Source organism: Eschrichtius robustus, chromosome 20, assembly GCF_028021215.1.
Source record: "Eschrichtius robustus isolate mEscRob2 chromosome 20, mEscRob2.pri, whole genome shotgun sequence".
Taxonomy (NCBI): Eukaryota; Metazoa; Chordata; class Mammalia; order Artiodactyla; family Eschrichtiidae; genus Eschrichtius; species Eschrichtius robustus.
In genome coordinates this window covers 7,857,227-7,882,959 of record NC_090843.1, presented here as the reverse complement: position 1 = coordinate 7,882,959, position 25,733 = coordinate 7,857,227, and the positions used below count along the sequence as shown (strand labels likewise).

General features: G+C 47.8%; 3 protein-coding genes across 3 annotated transcripts in view; 1 reads left to right on the top strand and 2 right to left on the bottom strand.

Annotated features, from left to right (window-relative positions):
- Positions 1-616: 616 nt before the first annotated feature.
- Positions 617-4,902, bottom strand: ZACN (zinc activated ion channel). Its single transcript, XM_068531002.1, is given in 13 exon segments — positions 617-822; positions 1,239-1,366; positions 1,368-1,386; positions 1,553-1,760; positions 1,892-2,016; positions 2,799-2,968; positions 3,231-3,337; positions 3,485-3,512; positions 3,514-3,527; positions 3,675-3,799; positions 3,882-3,933; positions 4,451-4,553; positions 4,856-4,902. Coding segments are annotated over 13 exon segments (1,332 nt in total).
- Positions 4,903-5,181: 279 nt separating this feature from the next.
- Positions 5,182-7,633, bottom strand: GALR2 (galanin receptor 2). The gene is made up of 2 exons (XM_068530997.1): positions 7,266-7,633; positions 5,182-5,995 (listed from the first exon to the last, which is right to left on the bottom strand). Exons 1-2 carry the CDS (start codon positions 7,631-7,633, stop codon positions 5,182-5,184), a joined length of 1,182 nt encoding a protein of 393 aa, XP_068387098.1.
- A 3,895-nt stretch (positions 7,634-11,528) lies between these two features.
- The window catches only part of SRP68 (signal recognition particle 68), a 29,504-nt gene continuing 15,299 nt past the window's right edge, over positions 11,529-25,733 (top strand). Inside the window, exons 1-8 of the mRNA XM_068530338.1 lie at positions 11,529-11,704; positions 13,275-13,341; positions 16,027-16,140; positions 19,095-19,290; positions 19,852-19,934; positions 20,264-20,373; positions 20,729-20,811; positions 22,427-22,567. Of these exons, the coding sequence (XP_068386439.1) occupies positions 11,545-11,704; positions 13,275-13,341; positions 16,027-16,140; positions 19,095-19,290; positions 19,852-19,934; positions 20,264-20,373; positions 20,729-20,811; positions 22,427-22,567 (954 nt within the window). The 5' untranslated portion in view covers positions 11,529-11,544. The remainder of the gene's footprint in view (positions 11,705-13,274; positions 13,342-16,026; positions 16,141-19,094; positions 19,291-19,851; positions 19,935-20,263; positions 20,374-20,728; positions 20,812-22,426; positions 22,568-25,733) is intronic.

Below are 25,733 nucleotides of genomic sequence, written 5' to 3'. Positions count from 1 at the left end.
CTTCAGCCCAGGCGTGAGGGCTGGGCTCGGAGGAGCAGGCCACGCTGCAGCCACAGGGCCTGGAGAAGAGCAAGCAGGGTTGACCCGCGCTCGGATTCAGTGCAGAGGACGCATTCCCCGTCCCCGCAGTCCTGCGGTCTGGGGGGTTCTGCCCCCAAGGCATCCCCCTGGTGGCTGGAGCAGGAGTGCTCTCTCCCCTGCCCTCTGAGGGCCAGCACTCGGCAGGACTTCACAGAAGGAGTTCTGACCACCCCGTGCCTGGAGCCAAGCAGCAGTGGTTGCAGAAGGAGCAGTTAGGCTGCGTGTGGGGACTGGGTGACCAGTGAACAATCGTGAGACGATCTGGGGCAGAGTGGGGGCCGGGGGCATGAGATGGGCCCCACCTACTTCGATAAGAGTGAACAGCTGAGCTCAGTGAAGACAGACCCCTGAGGCGCCCTTGCACTGGGATGATGGGTTTATTCCACACTCTTCGTTTGCATGCTAACAGAAGGGAGAGCTCAGGGTGGCCTGGGGTCCTCCAGGCTTAGGGAAGAGAGTCGACCTCCCTCCCCCCTCTTTCCGGAGACCCTGTCACAGCCCAACCCCTCAGGTCTGCAGCCCCAGGCCCTGCCCCTTACAGCCTGGGCCACCCGCCGTGGGGGGCAGCCTCACCAGGGGCTGGGTCCGACTTGCATGTCGCCCACATCCAGAGCCCAGCGAAGATGAACTGGCTACACAGCACCCCTGCCATGTACACCAGGAAGAAGATGTGGTCAGCAGCCTCAGGCCAGCTCCTCCTGGACCCCTTTACTCCTCTGGAGGCTTCTGTGTGGGGAGAGGCAGGAAAAGGAGGTGTACTTCAGGGCTCACCTGACACGCACGCTCTCCCGGAGCAGAAGGGCGAATCCCAGGAGGTGCCAGTCTGTATTTCTCCCTTCGTTAGATTCACAACTAATGAATGTTTGGGTCTGGCCCATTTTCGGTCATCTTGAGTTGAAACAACGTCCCACAAGAGAGGCTCTGCAAGGCAGAGGTTATCCCAGGGAGTCTGAAGTCACCCGGGCCTTTAGGGGGGCTGACCCTGCTCCCTGCTCCAGACCTGCGGCTTCCAAGGGCAGCCGTGGTGGAACCCAGGGACAGTGGAGCCAGCAGAGTGGACGCAGGAACCTCTAACCAGCCTGGTAACCCGCAACCCCAGCCTGCCAGCTCTGGCCCTAGGCCTCTTTCCTCAGCAACCCCCGAGGAAGGGGCCCCAGGCCCTGGGCTCCCACAGTCGTGCTGCTCCCCTCTCAGGACCGGGCTGGGGCTGCTCTCCGCCCTGGGGTTGCTGTGGGCCAGCAGCCCGGACAACAGCACGGTCTCCGTGGTGTGATGAAGAGCAGCATAGGACAGTGAAGTAGTGAACTGGGGAGGTGGGCAGGGAGGGGAGGGCAGCGGCCAGGTCCGGCCTTGAGAGCCCAGGCACCTGAGCAGAGGCACCCTGGCTTGGGCGACAGCAGGTGCGGGCAGAATGAGGGGGGCCTAGCACAAGGTGGTCCTGCCCCGGGCCAGGCGAGGGTGTGGGCCTTACTGAGCAGCGGGTTGCAGGAGGAGGAGCTGGGCAGGGCCTGAACCAGGGAGGAGCGGAAGACGAGGTAGCCCAGCAGCCGGGTCACCTTGCAGGCGATGCGCTCCGTCCGGAGGGGCAGCAGCGGCCCGCACAGGTTAGCCAACAGCAGCGCCTCCCCGGGTACCAAGAGCGTTATGACGGCCTTTAGCGCTGTGTTCTGCAGGCGCAACTGGAAGGAAGAAGGTCGGAGCTTTCCAGTGGGGGTTGCGCAGGGGTGGGCAGTAGAAGGGTGATGTCACGGCCTCTGGCCGTGCATCCCCGATGCCCCCATCAGCCCTCGGCAGCCACCTCCCAACTCACCGTCACCTGGAAGCAGGGCACCAGCTGCTGGGATGGGACTTGCGTCTTCAAATCCTGAACTACGTATTCCCTCTTGACACTCACGATCTCATTCACCGCATGGGCCTGGAACTCCAGCTCCATCACTGAAGGGGTGGGGGTGAGAACAGTGAACTAGAAATACGCCTGCCCCCGCATCTCTCTTGGGAGTAGGGGCAGGGACAAGCTGGAGCCCAGGGGTGATGGAGCCCTCTGATGGTTGCTGGGGGCAGACTGGGAAACTGGTCTGTACAAGGGCTTTCCAAACCCGATTTCGCAAGACCCCAAGTTTACTCCAGTTAGAGGAAGGGCCTTATCAGATTCATAGATGAATTTTCATTGTAAAAATAAGTGCACCACTTCATGGAGGGGGACATGGTCACAGACTCGTTCACCAGTATATCATCTGACACCTGAAATAATTAGGATTCATGGGGCGGCAGCTGTGGTATTTCCCAGAGGGGAGGGATGTAAGGGAAGGATGGGACTTCGCCGCCGAGTTGGACATCACCTGCTGGGCTTGTGGGATATTCACTGGGTGGCTACACCTTCGGGATGTTTCCAGGAGTGAGCCTGCAGTAGCCTGAGCCCCTGGGCTTGACACAAGTGTGCAGTTTGGCCCTGGCTGTTGGGGGCATTGCTCTGGGGTAGCTGATGGGGGAGAAGAGAAGACTGGAGGGGGGCTACAGCCTAGAGCAGGGGAGGACTAGGAGATGGGGCTGCTATTTGAGTGGGAGGTGCCGGGTGAAAGAAGAATGATCAGCTCCTCTAAGCCTGGGGGTGGACTGATGTGAACACAGGCCCGGGACCCCTGTGTCAGGTGTTTGCTGGAGGCCAGAGGCTTCCCCTCCCCTCTCCCTTCATCCCCCAGCTCCTGTCCTGTCAGCACCAGTGTTGCCAAAAGCGAAGAAGCTGAGGCTGCAGTCGCTCTGGTCCCTGGGGAGGTGGAAAAGCTCAAAGTCACAGTAGGTCTCCGTGGTGAGGGCCAGGTAGAGCTCGATGTGGCCATCCCGGTCCACTCGGGCCTGTGGGCTCTGGTCCTGCCAGCTCACCCAGAGCCTGAAGAGGGAAAGGTATCACAGCCAGTGGCCCAGCTCCTCCTCAGAAGGGGGAGGAGGGGGAGACCCCAGCATATGCCCAGCTGCTATCCACTGCCCTCGGGGCTCCAGAAAGGGCACCATAAGGCACGGGAGTTGTGCCAGTGGTCTGGCAGGGCCACCAGGAGGGGGATATTCACTAAGAGGACCTCCCGGCTCTAGATGGGGACTAGCGAGGGCTATGCCTGCCCAGTTCCTGAGACAAGAACCCCCGCCTCACTTACGCCTCCCGGATAGTGAGTCCTGGTGTCCAGAGAGAGTCCCAGGGCAGCGTGACTCTGCCTTGCCGGTGCCCAGTCGAGTTCAAGGCCAGGCGAGTGTCCAGCCAGCACTAGGGACACAAGGATGCTACTAAGGCGCCCACTCTCCGTATATATGCGCCCCTGGGCTTGGCAGGTTGATGAAGGCCAGTACTTCTGTGCTGGGCTTACAGAGGTCTCCCTTCCTCAACCCCTGCCCCCACACCGTGGGTGCTCACCAGCCGAAGCAGCATCGTGGAGGACACTGTACCGCAGGATGTCCTGGGGGAGGGGGGCAGCAGGTCACCTCGGGGGTGGGTACTATGTGACAAGAAGGAAGGAGGCCCCAGCACTCACTAGGCTGAGTCCTGCCCCATTCCTAGCTCAGCGCTTGGGCCCCCGAGTCCTCCAGAGCCTGAGGACACTTACCACGTTAAACACGTTCGACACAAACACCTGCACGTCCGTGAGCAGGGGCGCGCTTCCGTTGTTCGGAATCTGGATGGTTTCCTGAACCTCCTGGGGTGAGTTGAGGTTGAAGAAGGATGGCCAGTCTGAGGGATGGAGGTCGAGGTCACCCAGTGCCCTGGGGCCCAAATCCCAAAGCTCAAGACCCTACGCTTTCTACCTACCAACCGCTGGCACGCTGAAGCCACACTCCCGAGCCAAGGGCTGTGGGGTTCCGAGCCTGAGGAAGGTGAGATGGGGCAGGAGTGCCTAAGCTACAACCTCTACTTCAGTCACTTCTCTGGGGGACTGGGCAGTCGGCTGGAGGCAGCTGTTCTGTGCACCAACCCTGGAGCCTTGGACTTGGCACACCCCCACCCCAGGTTCAGCAAACACCTGAAGACAAAGCCCAGGACCCAGCCCCGCCCACCTTGCACCTGCCTAGGCTTCCTGGTCCTGCTCCATTTCCACCACCTGGAACCCATTATCACATTCAAGACCCATCAAGCAGACCAGGGAAGCACGGGACCCCTGCCCAAACACACACACACTTCTCTGACACTGTCCTTCCAATCTGGCCAGGTGCAGCCTCTGTTTCCACAGTAGGCACCACCTGGCTAAATACGCAGACCCTTACCAAACTGCTCTGTGCTCAAAGACCTGAAGTGGGCACACCCTTGGGTTATCCTGCCTCTCCTCGAACACAACTAATTTCACGTAAAAAGCCTTGGCTCAAGAACTCCGGGAGTGGGGCAAACCTGGGGACAGGTAGAGGCTAGCTCCTGACCAAAGCTCGGGGGCATTTTTGTTCGGGGCGGGATTCTCAGCCTGCCCTGGTCCAGCAGTGCCTTAGAACCACCGCTGTGGGCCGCAGAGCAGGACTGACGGAGGTGCGGGTGACTTTCCTGGCCCGAGGATAACCCAAGCCCTTGGAGACCAGATCCCAGATAGCTGCAGTGAAGGAAGGAAACCCAAAGGCTGAAGGTGGGTAGGCACTGATCTGGCTGGCATGACTCCAAGGGACCCCAGGGAGCTGGGAACAGGCAAGGACCCGCCACCCGCAGGCGCAGGAACGCCACTAGGAACACACATAGTGTCCAAGTCTGTCATCGACCGGTTTATCGAGCGCGCTTCAACACTCAGCCCGCCCTTGTCGCGCTCACTGGCGGCTGCTGGTTCCTCGATCTATATACACCTGGCGCTTCCGCATGGCCACGTGCAAAGAGCCTTCGGTCGTCCCGCGCTCCCCAGCCTCAGGGATTTCTACGCGGATTTTAACTCTGCCGCCTTCGGTGCGGGCCGCCCTCTTTCCTTGTCACTCGGCAGGGCACCCCGCCCTCATTTATCCAGAGCTCCCCTGTGAAGTCCTAGAGCCTCGGGACCGTGAGATATGCGGAGACACGGCGCGCCAATGCACGCGGAATAGATTGCGCGTTTTATTAACAGATGAAACTCCTTCCACGATCCCCCGACCTCTGACTCCAATCTTTCAACACCCAAGTGTACTCCCTAAGTGCCTTCGGGTCACATTAATTGTCAAGATGGCTTTGGGAGCCTTTTGGTCCCGCCAGGACAGGCTGGGAACCGAGCTCGAGTACTGGCAGCTAAAAGGCGCCGGCACAGGAGCAGAGGCCCCGGCTGCCTCGCTCACGTGCGTTACGTCGGTGGACTCGCGCTCCAGCACGCTGCCGTTGCGGGTGCCCTGGGCCGCGACGCACACGCGGCCGGAGGCTCTGCGCGGGGCGCGGCGCAACAGGCCCGCGCAGATCTTGCGGAAGTGCTTGGAGACGAGAGCGTAGACGATAGGATTGACGCAGGAGTTGGAGTAGGAGACCAGGTGCGAGAGGATACGCAGCGCGTAGGTAGCGCGCGTAAGGGAGAAGCGGCCGAACCACACGCAGAGGATAAGCGCGTGGTGAGGCATCCAACAGAGGCAGAAGAGCGCGGCCACGATGATGATCATACGCGTCACCTTGCGCTTGGCGCGCCGGGTGCCCGAGCCGGCGGCCACCGGGTCGACGGCGCGCCAGAGGTAGCGCAGGGTGCGCGCGTAGGTCAGGCCGAGCACCAGCACGGGCAGCAGGTAGCTGAAGACAAAGGTGCAGAGGTCCATGGCGCGGCGGCGAGGCGCGCTCCACGCCGGGTGGCACACGGTCAGGTTGGCTAACCGTGACTGGCGGTAGTAACTCAGGTACGGCCCGGAAAAGAGCAGCGACAGCCCCCAGATGAGCCCGACGGCCGCCAGGGCGTTGCGAGGCGTGCGCAGCTCGCGGGAGTGCAGCGGGTAGCGGATGGCCAGATACCTGCGGGTCAGGCCAGAAAGGGAGACGTCTGGTGTGACGGCGGATTCGCGGAGACAGGGCCGGACCCCTCCACCTCGAGCCCCACGCTCACTGTCGAGGAATGTCTCTAGCGCACGGTAATACCGCACAAGCCCGGAGGGCGACACAGAGCATCCCGGACACCCTCAGCCGCGCCTACATGTGGGGCGGGACCCGGCAGCAGGAAAGGCTACTCATTTGCTCTTCCTGAGACTACGACCACAGTGGGATTCCACCCGGGAGGGCACCCCGAAGATTAAACCGACTGTGGGGCTCCGGCAGGCTGTGATTACCCACCAGTGACGGTGCCCGGAGAGGTAGGACCCAGGCGCCTTGAGGCCCTAGGGGACAGCCCAGAGACCCTGTCAGGCAAGGTACCGCGAGGGAATTCCTTCGAGATGCCGACGTTCTGTGGGTCCCACCAGTGCTCTCTTCTTGGAACCGGCACACTTGGCGTTCAGTGGAACTGGGAGGTATATGGGGAATGTGGCCTCACCTCGCTGCCTGTCCAGGGAAGGTTGGGAGGACGTGGGGACGGAGGGGGCCGGGGAGATACCAGGATTCCTTTCCTAGGAATCCCCCAGGTGTCCTTTCCAGCTTCAGCTTCCAGGGGGACCCTTGGGCCCCCTCCTCTCCTGCCCTTGCCCCCGGGCCTGTTGGTCAGGTTGTGGGACCGAGCTAGAGAGCCTCGGGCATGCTTGCTCGGAGTTTGGCATGGGCCCTCACGAAGGACCCAAATTCTGCAGTCCGCACCAGAGTCGACTGTGCGGAGCAAACTGTGGCTTGGAGGCCAGCGAGGTGGAGGCGCCCGAGTTTGACGCCAGGAGACAGGCCAATGGCTTCACGCACAGGATTACTGGATGGGCAACTCTGAGCAAATCACTTACAAACTCGGTTTGGTCTGTAAATTGGGCACAGTAATCCCTCCCATCCCAGCCTCCCAGGGGCGTTGAGCTTCAAAGGAGACCCAGCACGGGGAAAAACGCTTTGTACCCAGAAACGCTGTGCTTTGTCAGATGCCAGTGGCGCTGGAGAGCTGAGGTGTCCAGCCTGAAGTCCCTGAGGATGCACCTAACAGAGAGACACGGAGGTCCCCCATTCTTATTCTTCTTTTTCCTCTTATACGCCTGCTTGTCTTTCACTCCCTCCTGGTTCCCTTGCCTTCCTAGTGTTCTTTTCTACTTTCCACGCATGCCTCCTTGACCCTCAAGTCCAGACCCCTTCTCCAGCCACAGCCTGCCTGCCAGCTCACCTGTCCAGGGAGACGGCAGCCAGTGTGAAGCTGCTGGCATGCATGGTGAGGAAGATGAGGAAGTGCACTGCCTTGCAGAGCAGCGACCTCAACACCCAGTCGTCCAGGGTGTAGATGGTGGCCTGGAAGGGCACGCAGCACACGATGAAACACAAGTCGGCCACGCCCAGGTTGAGGATGAAGGGGTTGGTGGTGCTGACCGCCTGGCCACCACGAAGCAGCACGGCCAGCACCAGTGAGTTGCCTATGGTGCCCACGAGGAAGATGAGCGCAAATAGCATGGGCACGATGACCGCCTCAGGCTGCCAGCTACCCCCGCCCCCAGCCTCGTTCGTGTCCTCGGTGTCCAGGCCACCCGAGCCATTCATAGTGCCGCCGCACCGGGGCTGCCCCGACTTCTGCAGCCGTCTGCGTCCTGGCGAGCGCGCAGCTCCGGCGGCTTCAGCCGCTGCAGCGCCCAGAGCGACTCGGCGGAGCTGCGGGCGGAGTGAGCCTCGCGGCGGCTGGGGCAGGAGAAGCGGGTGCGCTGGGGGCAGGGGGAGGAGCGAGCAGCCGAAGGGTGGGATGTTCCCCGTGGCGGCCGGCCGCGCTGGAGGAAGGGCTGTCCAGTGGCCTCGGCGCGCCCCGGCCAAGGCACAGGCTGCCCACCCCTGGGGCGGAGGGCCGCGCCAGTGTCTGCTGCCCGGCCCTCCGGCGTCGTCGGCGCGCTCCAGCCTCCGACTCCGCACTGTGCCGGGCTGAGCAGCGAACCGACCTCCAGGGCAGACGCCGGAGTGGTGGAGGGACCGACTGCCGGGAGCGCTCGCCCGCTACCCCGCGCGCCTCGGCACTTCCCTGCAGCCTGGCGGGCGCGCCAGACCTCCCGGGACAGGCTGGGGGGCGTCCTCGAGAGAGAGTTCCAGGTGGCCCCTAAAGCGTGGGGTGGGGGTGATGAAGGGCGGAGGCGGATGGGAGTGCTGCCGTTTTCCACAACTGGCGAGTGGGACGGCCCTGCCGTGTGCTCCACGCCTCTTCCCACTTCTAATTCCCAGGAGCAGCGGTGGGGATGGTGGAAGGATTTCATTCCCTTCTCTCCCTCACTGAGCGTTTCCCCCTCCAATTCAGTCCGGTAAAAATTTATTGAGCATCTGCTGTGTGTCAGGCTCTGTTCCTGGCGCCGTGCCTCGGTTTCCTCAATATTACAATGTCGGCTAATAACACCTTCTCAGAGGGCTCTGGTGAGAATGGAATGAGATGTGTGTGAGAGACCTGAGGCCAGTTGGTAGAATCTGGATGAATCCAACTCTTCTTCTTTTTCTCCTTACCCTATTCAGATATCCAACAAGGGGAAACTTAAAGGAAATACAAAACAGCAGAGGTCCATGCATCAGGAGCATTTTCCTAGATAGCCAGGAGGGTGTTTAGGTTGCAAAAAAAAAACAACTTAAATATTTGTTTCTGATTTTGACATACTAGGCATCAAACATTTGTGACCCAGAATCATCACTGTTTCTATATAATTTTAAAACTGGGTTTGAACATCACTACCTTCTGTAGCTTGACCTCTGCTTCACTTTTCCTTGCCCTGTTCCTTGAGTCCTAGTCAAAAACATTCTTTTTCCACTTTCCCCTCCAGGATCTCAGCCTCAGGAGCCCAGCTACCTGCTCCTCTTGGTAAGGAAACTTTATTCACACCTCTGCCCTGCCTGCTTATTCACTGAATAGGAAGATGATAACCATTCATGTTTCTGAGATGCTTGCCATTCATTTATTGAATGCACATTTATAAAGCACCTACTCCTTTCCAGGCACTGTTCTAGGTCCTTGGGATTTACCAGTGAGCTCTACAAAGATCAAGGCCCTTCATGAGCTTCCTTTCTAGCAGGGAAGAGAGACAATAAATATAACTCAAGTTATTAATCAATTACAAGTTACGTACTTGCAGGAAAAGTAAATCACGGTGAGGGAATTGGGAGTACTGGAGTGGTGGTGATGGTGCAATTTAAAACGGGGTGGTCAAGCAGACCTCATTAGGAAGGTGACATTTGAGCAAAGAGTTGAAGGAGCTAGCCTAGCAGATAGCCAAGGGAAGTGCATTCCAGATAGAACAGCCAGTGCAAAGGCCCTAAAGCAGGAGTGTGCCCGTGTCCCTAAGCAAGGAGGGTGGTATGGCTTGAGCTGAGTGAACAAGAAGGAGATTGGCACGAGAGAAGGTGAGAGGCATAGCATGTAGGACTTTTTTCCATTGCAAGGAAGTCTTCTAGTCTGACTAAAAAGAGGACCCATTGCGGAGTTTTGACTAGAGGACTAACATCATCTGACTTACTTTTTTAAAGAAAAGCTTTATTGAAATATAATTCACATACCATACAATTTACCCATATAAAATGTTCATTTGTTTTTTAGTATATTCACAGAGTTGTGCAACCATCACCACAGTCAGTTTTAGGATGTTTTTGTTCTTGCCTCCCACCCCTAACCCTACACAACCACTCTTTCTGTCTCTATAGATTTGCCTATTCTGGACATTTTATATAAATGGAATCATACAATATGTGGCCTTCTGTGTATACCTTCTTTCACTTAGCCTAATGATTTCAAGATTCATCCACAATGTAGCATGTATCAGTACTTCATTCCTTTTTATGGCCAAATAATATTCCATGGTATGATAATCACATTTTGCTTATCAAATTCATTTGTTGATAGACATTTGGGAGACTTACTTTTTTTAAAATTATTTTTAATCTTGGTAAAATATACAAAACACAGTTTGCCACCTTAAACATTTTAAGTGTATAGTTCAGTAGTGTTAAGTATATTCACATTGGTGTGCAACCAATCTCAAGAACTTTTTGATCTTGCAAAACTGACAGTCTATACCCATTAAACAATAACTCTCCATTTCCCCTGCCTTCAGCCCCCAGTAACCATCATTCTACTTTCTATGAATTTGACTACACTAGATACCTTATATAAGTGGAATCATACCATATCTTTTCATGACTGGCTTACTTAGCACAATATTTCTGAGCTTCAATCATGTTGTAGCATGTGTCAGAATTTCCTTCCTTTTTAAGGCTGAATAATATTCCATTGTATGGACAGACCATATTTTGCTTATCCCTGAGGGCCGCTGGGTTGCTTCCATCTCTTGGCTATTGTGAATAATGCTACTATAAACGTGGGTGTACAAATAACTCTTAAAGACTCTGCTTTCAATCCTTTTGGATATATACCCAGAAGTGAAATTGCTGGATCATATGGCAATTCTTTTAATTTTATAAAGAGCTGCCATACTGTCTTTCACTGTGGATGTACCATTTTATATTTGCACCAAAAGTGCACCAAGGTTACAGTTTCTCCACATCCTCGCCAATACATGTTATTTTCTGTTATTATTATCCTTTTAATATTAGCCACCTTAATGGGTGTGAGGTGATCATTCATTGTGGTTTTGATTTGCATTTCCCTAATGATTAGTGCAGACTTACTTTAAAAATGCACCATTTAATTTAGTCTTCATAACCACCCTAATTGGTTATCCCCATTCACAGATGAGGGATAAGGTTTAGAGGGAGATTATTTGCCCAACATCTCCCAACCAGTAATGGCAGAGCCAGAATTGGAGCTGCAGAGATCAGACTCCAGAGCTCGCAGTGCCATATGGCAGAGGAAAGATTCATGGTATCCCTCGCTTCAGCACTTCTCCCTCCTCGGACTGCTCGACCGGAAGTCCAGGGAAGGGCACCGATCCCCATCCATTAGAGGAAGTCCCTGCACTATGGTCGGCTCCAAAGGAAAGCGCAGACAGAGGTGGTTCCCTCCCAGGCGTGGTGTTTCGTTGCGTAGGGTGGGAACCCCATCTCCAGAGCCCCCGGGGAGGTAGACACTCCGAAATCCAAAGGTCTTATCCAACTGCACCCGCTCTCTGTGCGCGGGACCTGAGCCGGATCCCCTGTGCAGGGATGCAGGAGGTGTGGGAGGGGGACATCTCCGGGTCCTCCACCCTTGGTGGACTGGAAGTAGAGTTACCCCAGGAGACCTCAGCAGTTACGGCGTCCGCGGGCCCTCAGCCTAGCCCACCACCGTTTGAAACCCGAAGCCTAGTCCACGCGCAGGCGCACTCCAACAAGTGGCCGCTGCCTGCGGGCAGGGCCGTCGGCGGCGGAGTCCGCCGGTATCCCGTCAGCCCGGCCGAGCCGGCTCCGCTCTCTCTCTCTCTCTCTCTCTCTCTCTCTCTCTCTCTCCGGTCGTCCCGCCTCCTCTATCCCGTCCTGCTCTGCGGCGCAGGGGCAAGATGGCTGCTGAGAAGCAGGTTCCTGCCGGCGGCGGTGGTAGCAGCAGCGGCGGTAGCGGTGGTGGACGCGGTGCCGGAGGAGAGGAAAATAAGGAAAACGAACGGCCTTCAGCTGGATCGAAGGCAAACAAAGAATTCGGAGATAGCCTGAGTTTGGAGAGTATCCTACAGTAATCGGGCCTAACTCGCAATGACTACGTGTCGATCTGGCGGGCCGGGGGCGGGAGAGGCGGCGGGTTGCGGCAAGACCTGGGCAGGAGAGGCCGAAGGTTGCAGTTTCTCTCGCTTCTACCTTTTGGCACTTAGAGTTTCAGGGTCTGGTTTTCGACTGGCCTTTCCTCGCATCTTCTTTGTCCTCCAGTCTGGGGAACGTCCTCTTCTTTCAAGCGGCACCGGAATATTGGGCAGTTTTCTTCAGTTTCCCCGCAGTTGCCCAGTTGGAGGGGCTGGCGATGGGGCTGACACTGGCCACTCTGGTGAACTACTGCCTTGGCAACTGGGGCCAATGAACTGGGGAGAGGAAACTGCAGTCTTGACCTTTTGGCCTAATACTTCTGTCTGACAGCCGTTGGGGAATGGATAATAAAAATTACAGTTTGATGCTCTGGAAGTGGAGGCAAAGGTTGAGTGTTGTAAGGGAAAGCTTATTGCCCATTTTGAATATAAATCATTGTAGATTGTTAACATTACTTGTATAGCTTTCTTGATAGGTCTGTAGACCTTTTATCTTGTTGAGAGTCATTCAGATGAATCGGTTTCTAGTTTTCATCAGTTTTCTAGTATCACAATTGAGTGTTGATGACATTAGTTTGTGGCTTTTTGAAACGAATAAGTAGTGGAGAAAATGTAGGTGAATTTCTGAAATAATACATTTAGCTTGACATCTTAATATAGTGAAGTTTTCAGGAGATTGAAATTTTACTTTTTGAACTGGTGGTATCCTTTCAAATGGATGTTAGAATGCCTTGATTTTACTGCACACCTTATATCTGTTTGTCTCTTTTTAGTTATTGAAATAGTCCTTTTATTGTTCAGTATTTTAAAATACATCTGTAAAGAAGCATTGGGGAAACTTTAAAAGAAAACTAAAATTGTAGACAAAGGTCGTTGGACTTCCTAAAGTTTGGGACATAATCTTTAAATATTTTAAGATTCTTAAAAAGGAGAGTTTGCTCAGGGCTTTTTCTTTTAAAAGAAAAACTAGTATTTTAATACAAACTGTGGTCTGGTTTGGTTGGCATGTGCTCACCATAGGCACATGCAACATCACAGCTGTTAAGGAAAGTCAGATTTGGCAGATGTACGAGGTTATGCAAATAGAGGAGTAGTACACGTCGTTTATAACCTGAATCTGCTAAAATGAGTAAAACATTGGGTCCAGGTGTAAATCACTGGGAACCACCCCAGTTGTAGTCAGCATTTAGAATCCAGCTTTAAGCTGTTGGGTCTCATTAATCCTCAATGGCTAATGATGCCCTTCTTTTTTAGTTTTGAAAGTAGTTAACAGTTCAGGCAGTCAACTTTTCTACATGCTTAGCCCTGGTCCTGTCCTATGATAAGATAGCTATTGAAAATGCTTACCAGAGATTTCATTAATGTACTAAGTATTTCAGAAATGTTTAATGTGCTGTGATTTGATACAAATGTAGACTAATAGTACTAATATAGATGAATGTTTTGATTTATTTGGATTCTTGGCACTGTAAACTTTTCCTTAATCTTGGCTCTAGTTCTTCAGATTATTAAGGAATCCCAGCAGCAGCATGGTTTACGGCATGGAGATTTTCAGAGGTACAGGTTAGTATCATGTGCAAGATATATACAAATCTCTGTGGAATTTTCAAATTTGGTTTGCTTTTTTACTATCCTACTTATTCTGCTGTACCAGAAAGTATACCTAGAAAGTCTAGTTCTTAACTTGTATTGAATTCTCAAGAAGACACTTAATTTTCAGATTTAAAAGGAGCCGATCTTTATATCCATTTTGTCTCACAATATTGCAGATACATTGGAGGCTTCTGCTGAAAATAAGTTATGGTAATCTTTTTTTTTTTTTTTTTTTAACTTAACCATATTATAGAATCTGGGTTACATTCCAGCTGTTGGCAATCACTGTTCTGATTTCCGTCATTATAGTTCTGCTTTTTTCAGAACATAGCCTTTTGTGTCTACATTCTCTCACCTAACATACTGCTCAGTAGTATTCCATTGCAGGGATGAATCGCAGTCTGCTTTTGTCCCCCAATTGAATGGCTATTGGTTGACTCGAATTTTTGTTTTTTCTAGTTATTATTAATTGTTTTCAATGTTACATTTTTAATTAGATTTTTTTGGTGGTAAAATATTCATAACATAAAAATGACTTTGATGTGTACCTTTTAGTCCGTTTTTATGTCTTTTAGTACATAAATATATTTGTAGGTATGTGCCTACCAAATAGTATTTTTGTTCTTCTAGTTTCTTTCTATGCATTTTTTTTCATAAGTTTGCTCATATCATATATACAACTTTGTATTCCTCTTTTTTGCCAAACGTTATATGGTACGTATTTCTCCATGCCTATAAAAATGTTCCATACATGTGATTTTTATTAGTTGCATTATAACTCAATATATAGGCATACCATAATTTATTTACCTATTCCCCCAAGTTGGTTATTTATATCATAGCCAGTTTTGTAGGTTTAAAAATATTGTTCCCGTGAATATCTGTTCATACCTCTTTGTATTTCTGATCATTTCTTTAGTATAGAGTAGTATAGAAATAGACTGTCAGTTCAGGGAGTATGAACGTTTTTAAGGATCTTGATAAATGTATCCATATTGCCAGAAAATTTTTACCGATTTGTATTTCTACTCATAATGTGTGAGTGTCCCATTTGATTTTTTTTTTTTTTAATAAATTTATTTATTTATTTATTTTTGCCTGTGTTGGGTCTTCGTTTCTGTGCGAGGGCTTTCTCCAGTTGCGGCGAGCGGGGGCCACTCTTTATCGCGGTGCGCGGGCCTTTCACTGTCGCGGCCTCTCCCGTTGCAGAGCACAGGCTCCAGACGCGCAGGCTCAGTAGTTGTGGCTCACGGGCTTAGTTGCTCCGCGGCATGTGGGATCTTCCCAGACCAGGGCTCGAACCCGTGTCCCCTGCATTGGCAGGCAGATTCTTAACCACTGCGCCACCAGGGAAGCCCCCCATTTGATTTTTATGTGAAAGGGTAAGTGATAATTAAAGCATAATTATGAATCGAGGGAAAATATCTAGCTCATAGATTCGGTCAGACTATTATTTCTTCTTTTTAATAACCTGTGCTCTGGTAGCTTTTTTTTTTTAAAATAAATGTATTTATTTATTTATTTATTTTTGGCTGTGTTGGGTCTTCGTTGCTGCACTCGGGCTTTTGTCTAGTTGCAGTGAGCAGGACCTGCTCTTCATTGCGGTGCGCGGGGTTCTCATTGCGGTGGCTTCTCTTGTTGCAGAGCACGGGCTCTAGGCGCACGGGCTTCAGTAGTTGCAGCACGTGGGCTCAGTAGTTTTGGCTCAATGGGCTTAGTTGCTCCACGGCATGTGGGATCTTCCTGGACCAGGGCTCGAACCCGTGTCCCCTGCATTGGGAGGCGGATTCTTAACCACTGCGCCACCAGGGAAGTCCGCTCTGGTAGCTTTAAGACTGAGATTTTGAAGTACCATTTAATATCACTTTGTATTGTAAATTTTATGCTATATTATTTGATTAAGGGTGGTAAAATTTTACATGTACTTTTACACAATTTAGTCAAAATACATTTATTGCACATCTATATGTTAGGCACTGTGCTATGACATTGGGGGAAACTTGAAAATAAAATCATCTTTGCACTAAGGGAGTTTATGTTAGTGAGATAGACATATAAGAACATAATATAATGCTCTCATATTGTAGTAGAAGTAAGAATAAAAAGTTGCATGAGTACAGAAGAGAGAGGCTTGGCACAGAGGTGATGTTTATAGTTTTCTTATTGATATCCTAATTAACCTCCTCACTTTTCTTCCAATACGCTTGCAGCTTCTTTCTCCACGCCTTCATTATCATCACAGTCTCCCTCAGGACGCCCCTGCTTCCCTTTCACATCCATCAGGATCCTACTCATTCTTTCAAAACCCACCATAAGTCCACCCCAGCAAAGTGGGTTAGCAAGAAGAGAATGATTGTTTGTTCAATTTGACATTTGCCTTGTTTTTTTGGTTGCCATTTTATCTGCATGATTCTCTCCAACTAGAGTATGGGTTCTTTGAGAATGGGTGCTGTGTCCTCATCTCTTCATGTTTTCTGTGGTACCAGTCATATTGCTTGCAGGTTTCCATTCAATAAATGTTTGCAAGAGGATGGTGGTATCTACAGCAACCATAAGTAGAATACCCCCAAACTTTTGACCTTACCTTATTGTAGAATTTACTATTGAAAGTATTATCAGCTTGGCCGAATGATTTTTGGTTGTGGTTTCCTACAGAGGCTACTGTTCCCGTAGACAAAGACGTCTTCGGAAAACACTCAACTTCAAGATGGGGAACAGACACAAATTCACAGGGAAAAAAGTAACTGAAGATCTTCTGACCGATAACAGGTATTGACTGCTCAGTGCTAAGTGCTGAATGCATCTTGCTAATACATTTATTGAACAATTACAGCGTGACAGGTGTTGTGTCAGACTCTTAGTTATTTCACGTGACCCTGTGGAATAGACATCTTTACTACTCCTGTGTCATAAGATGAGGAGACTGAGCCTCAGAGAGACTCTCTAACTTGTTCAGGAACTATGGTAGCATGGTAAATGTTGAAGTAAGCTATTAGACTCTAACTGGTTATTAGGTAAGGTTTCTAGAACGCAAATTTCAATGTCTGAGTGCTTACTTAAGCCATTATGTCTTAAGCAAAATCTGGCCATGTGTAAATTATTACAGAAGAGTTTTGTATTTCAGTGCTGAATGCATTCATGCTTAACATGACAGGATTACTCTATCAAAGCAATATGTATTAAAAGTCTATGGGTCAGTTCCTCAGACTTTGACCTGTGGACCAAAATGGTCTTCCTGCCACCTGTTTATTGTAAATAAAGTTGGAACACAGCCACACCATTTATTTAGATATTGCTTACAGCTGCTTTTGTGCTACAGTAGCAGAGTAGTTGTGACAGAGACCATATGGCCTATAAAGCCTAAAATACTTACTGTTGGGCCCTTTATGAAAAAAGTTTGCTGTCCCGTGGGCGAGTTGTGGCCAGAACTGAGTTAGACACCATATTGGATGTAGAAGAGTTGGGGAGGCATAGTTACTGAACCTCATTGATTCTGATATTGTTGAGAGATATTGGTTGAGTACAGAACAGGGAACACTACAAGATAGCAAAACTGCCATATTGTGTGTCATTTACTGATAAGAATTCTGAAGTCTTGGAAGGGAGAAGTTAGTTTGGGGGTTCTTGATGGGGAAGCCAGGAAGCCTGCATGGAGGAGGCTGGACCTTTCAGGATTTGTGAGAGGAAAAGACATTCTGTGTTTGGGGAAACAGTGTGCCATGGTGTCTTTGGATGCAGTGTAGGAACTGTAATGCTCTGGGCAGTTGTTAGCTACTGCTCAGGCAGCGAAGAGGCTCGGAACTTAGTGTATGAGACACAGTCAGAAAACTAGAGCATGATGGGACGAAGCAGGCTGGATTGATTAAATCCGATGAGATCAAGTTAGGAAGAGTCTGTTACAACAGTGAGACCAGGCTAAGCTGCAGTTAAAGGAAGATGAATCAAGGCAGTAGTTTAAAGAAAGATTCACCATAATAATAATAAAGTAGCTAACTTATATAGCAGTTAGTAAGTGCCAGGCTCTGATCTAAGTGTGTTATATGTATTACTGCATGGGAGAGTGAAGCACAGAAAGGTTAGTATTTTGCCCGAAGTCACACAGCTAGTGAGTGGTGGCACTGAGATTCCAATCCAGGCTCTTAACCACTTCAATATACTGCCTCTCTTTGCCCAGCGAAAGAAACCATCAACAAAATGAACAGGCAACCTGTTAAATGGGAGAAGATATTTCCAAATGATATATCCGATGAGGGGTTACTATCCAAAATATATAAAGAACTCATACAGCTCAATATCAAAAAAACAAACAATTCAATTAAAAAATGGGCAGAGGATCTGAATAGAAATTTTTCTAAGGAGGTTATACAGATGGCCATCAGGCACCTGAAAAGATGTTCCACATCACTAGTTGTCAGGGAAATGCAAATCAGAACCACGATGAGATATCACCTCACACCTGTCGGAATAGCTGTGATCAGAAAGACAAGAAATAACAAGTGTTGGTGAGGATGTGGAGAGAAGGGAGCCCTCGTGCACTGTTGGTGGGAATGTAAATTGGTGCGGTCACTGTGGAAAACAGTACAGAGGTTCCTCCAAAAACTAAAAATAGAACTGTATGACTCAGCAATTCCACTTCTGGGTATGTATCTGAAAAAAAAAACCCCCAAAAACACGAATTAAAAAAGATACATGCACGCCAGCGTTTATTGTGTAGCATTGTTTACAATAGCTAAGATGTGGAAGCAGCCTAAGTGTCCACTGATAGATAACAGATAAAGAAGGTTTTATATCTAAATCTATGTCTATATCTATATTTAAACCAGAGCTCAGAAACAAAAACAAGGGATGCCAACTTCTTCTTGTAAAAGCAAGATCAGGTTACATATATGTGACTCAGCCATAAAAAAGAATGAAATCTTGCCATTTGCGACAACATGGGTGGACCTAGAGAGTATTATGCTAAGTGAAATTAGGGGAAGACAGATACTGTATGATCTCACTTATATGTGGAATCTAAAAAACAAATGAACAAACAAAACAGACTTGTAGAGAACAAGCTGGTGGTTGCCAGAGGGGAGAGAAGTGGGAAGGCGTGGGTGAAATAGGGGAAGGGGATTAAGAAGTACAAACTTCCAGTTATACAATAGAGTCACAGGGATATAATGCACAACATAGGGAATATAGTCAATAATATAGTAATACCTTTGTATGATGACTAGACTTCCTGTGGTGATCATTTCATAATGTATAAAAATATCGGATCTCTGTGTGGTACACCTGAAACTAATATAATGTTTTAAGTCAGCTATACTTCAATTTAAAAAAATACACACACACACATATATATATGTATGTATACACTGCTTCTCAAGGACTTGGTTTCCAACTGAGTTGGGATGAAGGAGATATGATTCAAAGATGAGGCCAGATTATGTGCCTAGCTAGACTGCCTCTATTTGCTAAATTTGGGAGGGGTAAGTCTGAGTTTGCCAAGTTTGAGGCGATAGCAGGCTTTTCAATGAGATGTGTCTGATAGGTGGTTAGAAACCTATCAGAGATGCTGATTTGGGAGCCATGGTTGATACTGAAGAGCAGCTCTGAGGAGGAAAGCAAGGGAGAGCATAGGGAAAAGTTGAGAGGCCAAAGATTGCACGTCAGAGAATATCTGAGTCTGGTGCTCCTGGCCTTTGCTGTTCAGTTGGCCCATTCTGTCTCTGGTTTAGATATTTGCTTCTGGTTCTGATGGATGCTGAGAGAGCCTGGAGCTATGCCATGCAGCTCAAACAGGAAGCCAACACTGAACCTCGAAAACGGTTCCACTTGTTATCTCGCCTACGCAAAGCTGTGAAGCATGCGGAGGAGTTGGAACGCTTGTGTGAGAGCAATCGTGTGGACGCCAAGACCAAGTTGGAGGCTCAGGTTAGTGTCTTAACGTCAGCTTTGCTTTATTGTGGAGATTAGAGACGTAAACAGAACAGAGTTTCTTACATTATATGTTGGTAGTCAGGAGAGGAAAAAACCTAATCTTGCTTTTAAAAAGTGAAGTTGGCTCTTGTTTTTGTTTTTGAGCTCTTGGTTTTTAACAATTAGCTCTAACTTTTAAGAAAGCCCATGCTTCTTTTGATATGTGCATGGAGAACTTGTATCTGGGAAGTTCACAAAATAAGAATTTTTTTCGTAATATTTGAAAAGAGATGAAAGATATTTCAACTTTTGATGCTTATGTTATAGCCCAGAAGCGGGTTGTTAAATAAAATGAAGAGAACAAATTTTCTTTATTTTGAAGTTCTTTCCTAGGAAGTAAAATGAATCATAAAATTACCTATGTATCACATTTTATTAGTGAAATAAATTTTTTTCTTTTAGAATCAACCTGAATATCTCTGTATTCTTGATATCAAAGTTCGAAGCAAGTAGAGGAGATTGGGCTGTCTGGTTGTCGGGTGTTGAAGCAGTTTCTCTTTTCCCGTCCCCTTACAGGCTTACACAGCTTACCTCTCAGGAATGCTGCGGTTTGAACATCAAGAATGGAAAGCTGCCATTGAGGCTTTTAACAAATGCAAGTAAGTCCTCTGGTCCAAAGGCTGTGACCAGTTTGTTTGTTTTTTTTTTAACATCTTTATTGGAGTATAATTGCTTTACAGTGGTGTGTTAGTTTCTGCTTTATAACTGTGACCAGTTTTGATGATAGTCACATTCAAGCTGCAGATCAGCTAATGCTTGTTTCTGTGAAAGTTATTACAATTTCTTTCTTTTTTTCTTCTCTTTAGAAATGTTGATTCTTCTCTTTCAGCCTCAGAACATGCCAGTTCTGGTAGTTGGTCTGTGTTCCTTGTGAGTTTATTTTCTTAAAGTGAGGGTGCCGTGAACCATGATGTTTTTTTCCTCGCAGGACTATCTATGAGAAGCTGGCCAGCGCTTTCACAGAGGAGCAGGCTGTGCTGTACAACCAGCGTGTGGAGGAGATCTCGCCCAACATCCGCTACTGTGCATATAACATTGGTGAGCGGGCTGCGTGGGGCATCGACAGGTGGCTTGGTGGTGGTTCATCTCAGAGAGCCTAGAGAATTTCTTTAACTTTCTTCCCTTTCCCTTGCTTCCATCTTTGGCGTGGGTTTTGGTTGATGAAAAAAGTAGAATTGTCAGAGTTAGACCTGCTCGAAACCCAGAAGGGAATTCCATTGCTTCAGTTTTGGCCCTGCCATCTTCTGTACTCACCAAGAGCTTTGTGAAAGGACTTGGGAGTCCTTGAAACGTGCTTGTGGGGGGAGAAGAGCTTGGAGTTGAATCTAGTGGTTCTTGAGGGAACAGCCAACTTGCTCGAGGATTTTCCACTCAATATCTCTCTTTTTCTCAGGGGACCAGTCAGCTATCAATGAACTCATGCAGATGAGATTGAGGTCTGGGGGCACTGAGGGTCTCCTGGCTGAAAAATTGGAGGTAATCTAGTATGCACATTTTTGTGAAAAGTCTTTGGTTTGAAAAAAGTCCAGTAAAAGAAGTAATCCATAATCCTGTCATCCAAGGATAATTGCTGTCAATATATGCATATTTATATCTATTTTTAACAAAAACTATTGTCACTTAATATTTTAAAGTGTTCAACTTTCTTACTTTGGTACTCATAGAAAAAGTAGGAAATATAAAAGATTGGGAAAGATTGGGGGAAAAAAAAATAGAATCATTTAGGGGCTTCCCTTGTGGCGCATTGGTTGAGACTCCGCCTGCCAATGCAGGGGACATGGGTTTGAACCCTGGTCTGGGAAGATCCCACATGCTGCGGAGCACCTGGGCCTGTGCGCCACAACTGCTGAGCCTGTGTTCTGGAGCCCGCGTGCCGCAGCTGCCAAGGCCCACGTGCCTAGAGCCCGTGCTCCACAACAAGAGAAGCCACTGCAATGAGAGGCCCGCGCACTGCAATGGACAGTAGCCCCCGCTCGCCGCAACTAGAGAAATCCCGCGCACAGCAACAAAGACCCAACACAGCCAAAAATAAAAATAAAATAAATAAATTTTTTAAAAAACAGAATCATGTGGGTTACCACCCAGAGGTAACCACTGTTAATGATATGATGAATATCTTGCAAACTTTTTTTTTTTTAAATTTTTATTTATTTATTTATTTATTTATGGCTGCTTTGGGTCTTCACTAGTGCATGCGGGCTTTTTCTAGTTGCGGCAAGCGGGGGCTACTCTTCATTGTGGTGCGCAGGCTTCTCACTGTGGTGGCTTCTCTAGTTGCGGAGCATGGGCTCTAGGCGCGCTGGCTTCAGTAGTTGTGGCTCGTGGGCTCTAGAGCGCCGGCTCGGTAGTTGTGGGGCACGGGCTTAGTTGCTCTGCAGCATGTGGGATCTTCCCGGACTAGGGCTCGAACCCATGTCCCCTGTATTGACAGGCAGATTCTTAACCACTGCACCACCAGGGAAGTCCCGCAAACTTGTATATGTAGAGAAAAAGGCATATGTTTTAAAAATAGAATCTCAGTATACACTGTTTAGTAACGTGCTTCTTAAATTTAATGTCACTTGCATTTTTTCCACTTCAGTAAATACATTTCCACACATCTTTTGGTGACCACATGGTATTCCATTGTGGTACATGTTTTATTTGACCACTTATTATTGTTAATTGTTTAAAGTGGTAACTGGTATTAACATGAGTATCTGTGTCCCCAGTTTTTGTATACAGTCTTAGTTATTTCCTTAGGATAAATTTGTAAAAGTGGAATTGAATGTTTTGGAAACTTTTGATACATATTGACAAATATTTTTAGTAAGTTTCTACTAATTTACATTTCTGCTTGCAATGCTTTTCTCCTTACACCCTTGCCAAAACTTAGTGTTGCTCTTGTTAGCCTTCTGTTGTGTCCTTTTAATATTGGAGTTTCTATAAGCTAAGAAATACGCCAGGGAGGAATTTAAATACAAATTTGTATATACTCTATAAGCTGTAATATGTTAGTTTTAGAAAGAGACAAATGATGGTTTCCACTGATTGCCACCTTGATCACTCATATCCACAGTTAAAGCTTTAACTTTTTAAAACTGCCTTCCAGGCATTGATCACGCAGACTCGAGCCAAGCAGGCAGCCACCATGAGTGAAGTGGAATGGAGAGGCAGAGCGGTCCCGGTGAGGATCGACAAAGTGAGGATCTTTTTACTGGGATTGGCCGACAATGAGGCAGCCATCGCCCAGGTAAGGAGCAAGGACCTATTCTGTTCTCTTCTGAGTGTGTCTGGAGGTTGTCCCTGAGTGTTTAACATGTAGTGTTTTGTTGCTGCTTGGGATTTGGTAACAGTCTCAAGATGTACCCTCTTGAATAAAATTATTTTGAAAGCTGAGTTTATCAAGGAGTTCTTATGTTTGGACGGCAAAGAAATTGACAGTGACAGCCTTCAGTAAAAATGGGAGCAACAAGGGTCTGCTTAAAGTCAGGGGTTACATTCGGCCCAGCAGGTGGTGCAGCAGCATGACTGTTATGTCCCTTGTGTCCGTCTGACCTCTTGTCCTAACCTTCTAGCCCTAAAGGGCCACCTCTTGTTCCTGGGCCCTTTAAAGACAGCTAAACCAGAACATCTTGTTTTATGTGAGGTGTATATGCAGTATTCATGCAAAGCCATACTACCCGATGCTCCTGCTGAGATAATTCTTACCTGTTTGCGGGTGTGAACAACCAAATGAGTTCCAAAAGATGAGAGATCCTGGTCATCTTGGTTTGTATGAAGTAGGCAGTGATTGAGGCATTTTTTTAGAGCTCCTTCTCCATATTAGGTGAAGAGCGTCTGAGAAAAAACTAGGCTGCTCCCTGTGTCTCCAGCCTCAGCAGGGACCAGTGGCATTTCATGAGACTTCACAGCAAGCTACTGCACCCGGAGTGATGTTTGTATGAGGTGCTTTCTTAGTTGTGCTGATGAGTTGTCTTAAGCATCCAAACCTTTCAGTGACTTGTTCCAGAATGGCTCCTTTGGGTTGGGGACAGCTTTCAACAATTGAAGGATTTCTTTGTGCCTTTTGTGTATATTACATATTACCCCTTATTTACCCTTTATTTCCTTGAAAGACAGAAGACTAGAACAATACCAGAAAGTTGAGTTTTCGTTAATCTAAAAGACTAAACTTCTGCTGAGAACATTTCATTGGCATTTAGGGTATAGAGGTCTCTCTTCTGGACTAGGGCTGATAGCAACCATTTAGATTATGCAACTGGGTTAACTCTTTTGTTTTAAAGCGATACATACTGGAAGAAAAGAACTGCTATAGTTCTGTGCCAGGCATCAGGCGGTGACAATGGGGCAGAAATTCTGGATAGAATAGGGGGCAAGAGAGGTCAGTAGGGGCAAATAAAATAGGGACTCCTTAGGAATGGGGCCACAGACATACATCAGACAAAGGACAAGAAAAGATAACATTTATTAAGTAACTTTAAAAAGCTGTTCATGCTTAACATTTATAAAATAAAAATTTTTTTTAAATTCTATTTATTTATTTATTTATTTTGGCTGTGGCGTGTCTTAGTTGTGGCATGCAGGATCTTTAGTTGCATCATGTGGACTTCTTAGTTGCGGCATGCGGGATCTAGTTCCCCAACCAGGGATCGAACCCAGGCCCCCTGCATTGGGAGCACGGAGTCTTACCCACTGGACCACCAGGGGAGTCCCAAAATATGTTTTTAAGAAATCAACCTGACTTAAGAAAACAACCTGTGATCAGGTGACTGACCATGACTTTCTCTAGTTGCAGCGAGCAGGGGCTACTCTTTGTTGCAGTGCGCCGGCTTCTCATTGCGATGGCTTCTCTTGTTGCGGAGCACGGGCCCTAGATTGCACCGGCTTCAGTAGTTGTGTCATGCAGGCTCTAGAGTGCAGGCTCAGTAGTTGTGGTACACGGGCTTAGCTGCTCCGTGGCGTGTGGGATCTTCCTGGACCAGGGATCGAACCCGTGTCCCCTGCATTAGCAGGCAGATTCTTCACCACTGTGCCACCAGGGAAGTCCTGTATGAGTTTTTAATTGTTATCCTGCAAGATACAGTGGTGTGTTTGAAGAGTATGAAATCAAAGGGTTGGAAAGAACCATATAGGGATAGTTTCAAATCTTTAAAGGCTGAAGCAGGAAGAATATTTGAAGCCTGTTAACGTAGTAAATGACATTGATTAATTTTCAGTGTTTAAACCAACCTTGAATATCTGGTTTAACCCACTTGGTTATAATATATTGTACTTTTTATTTATACATTGCTGGATTTGGTTTGTTAATACTTTAAGAATTTTGCATCTGTTTTCATGAGAAATAGTGGCCTATGATTTTCTTGTCTTGTATGTAATGTCTTTTTTAGGGTTGGTGTCAGGGTTATACATACCTAATAAAACAAATTTGGAGATGTTCCCGTCTTCTCTTTTTCTGAAAGAGTATGTAACACTGGTATTTTTTTTTCCTTAAATGTTTGTTATAATTCACCGGTGATACCATTGGTCCTGGAGTTTTCTTTGTGAGAAGGTTTTTAAAATTTGTTTATGCTTGTTTTAAACAAATATTATTCCTTTACAAGCTGTAGGGCTATTCAGATTTCCTGTTTCATGTTGTGTCAGTTTGGATTTTATTTTTTTAAAGGAAGTTATTACTTTCATGTAAATTGTTGATTTTACTGACATAGAGTTTACAGTATTCCCTTATCATTTTAACGTTTGTAGAATCTTTTAAGTGCCTGGTTAATGTGCTCGTGGTGAATACAGTTATCTGTGGTTTTCAAACATCTTACAGTACATTAGGATCACCTGAGTATCAGAGACCTTTAAATAATTTGGTAGATCAAACAAAATGTGTATTAATCCCAGGAATACCATTAAGGTTTTAACATTAAAAGCGGGGTGTGGGGGGATGGATTGGGAGATTGGGATTGACATATATACACTATTGATACTATGTATAAAATAGATAACTAGTGAGAACCTACTGTATAGCACAGGGAACTCTACTCAGTGCTCTGTGGTGACCTAAATGGGAAGGAAATCCAAAAAAGAGGGGATATATGTATATGTATAGCTGATTCACTTTGCTGTACAGTAGAAACTAACACAACATTGTAAAGCAACTATACTCCAATAAAAATTAAAAAAAAAAAAAAAACAACATTAAAAACAGTTACGTGCCTAATGTGCTATATCACACATATACCACCAGGTCAAGCCAGTAAATAAAGTAATTTAAGTGCAGTGTCAAATAAAGTTTAGTTAAATCCTGAGATGTCAGGTCTAGCACTGTGGCTGATTAAATGTGTATTGAACTGAATGAACCGTGGGTTATTAAATGTGGGAAATGCCCTTTGGCCATTTGAGGCTAATCTCAAACTTCTTGCTCCTTGGTG

Bases quoted from the DNA above. Each gene is read 5' to 3' on its own strand.
- GALR2 (XM_068530997.1), bottom strand. From the start codon at position 7,633: ATGAATGGCTCGGGTGGCCTGGACACCGAGGACACGAACGAGGCTGGG. The intron at 5,996-7,265 runs GTGAGCTGGCAG...CCTGACCCGCAG, and splicing joins GCTGCCGTCTCCCTGGACAG to GTATCTGGCCATCCGCTACC.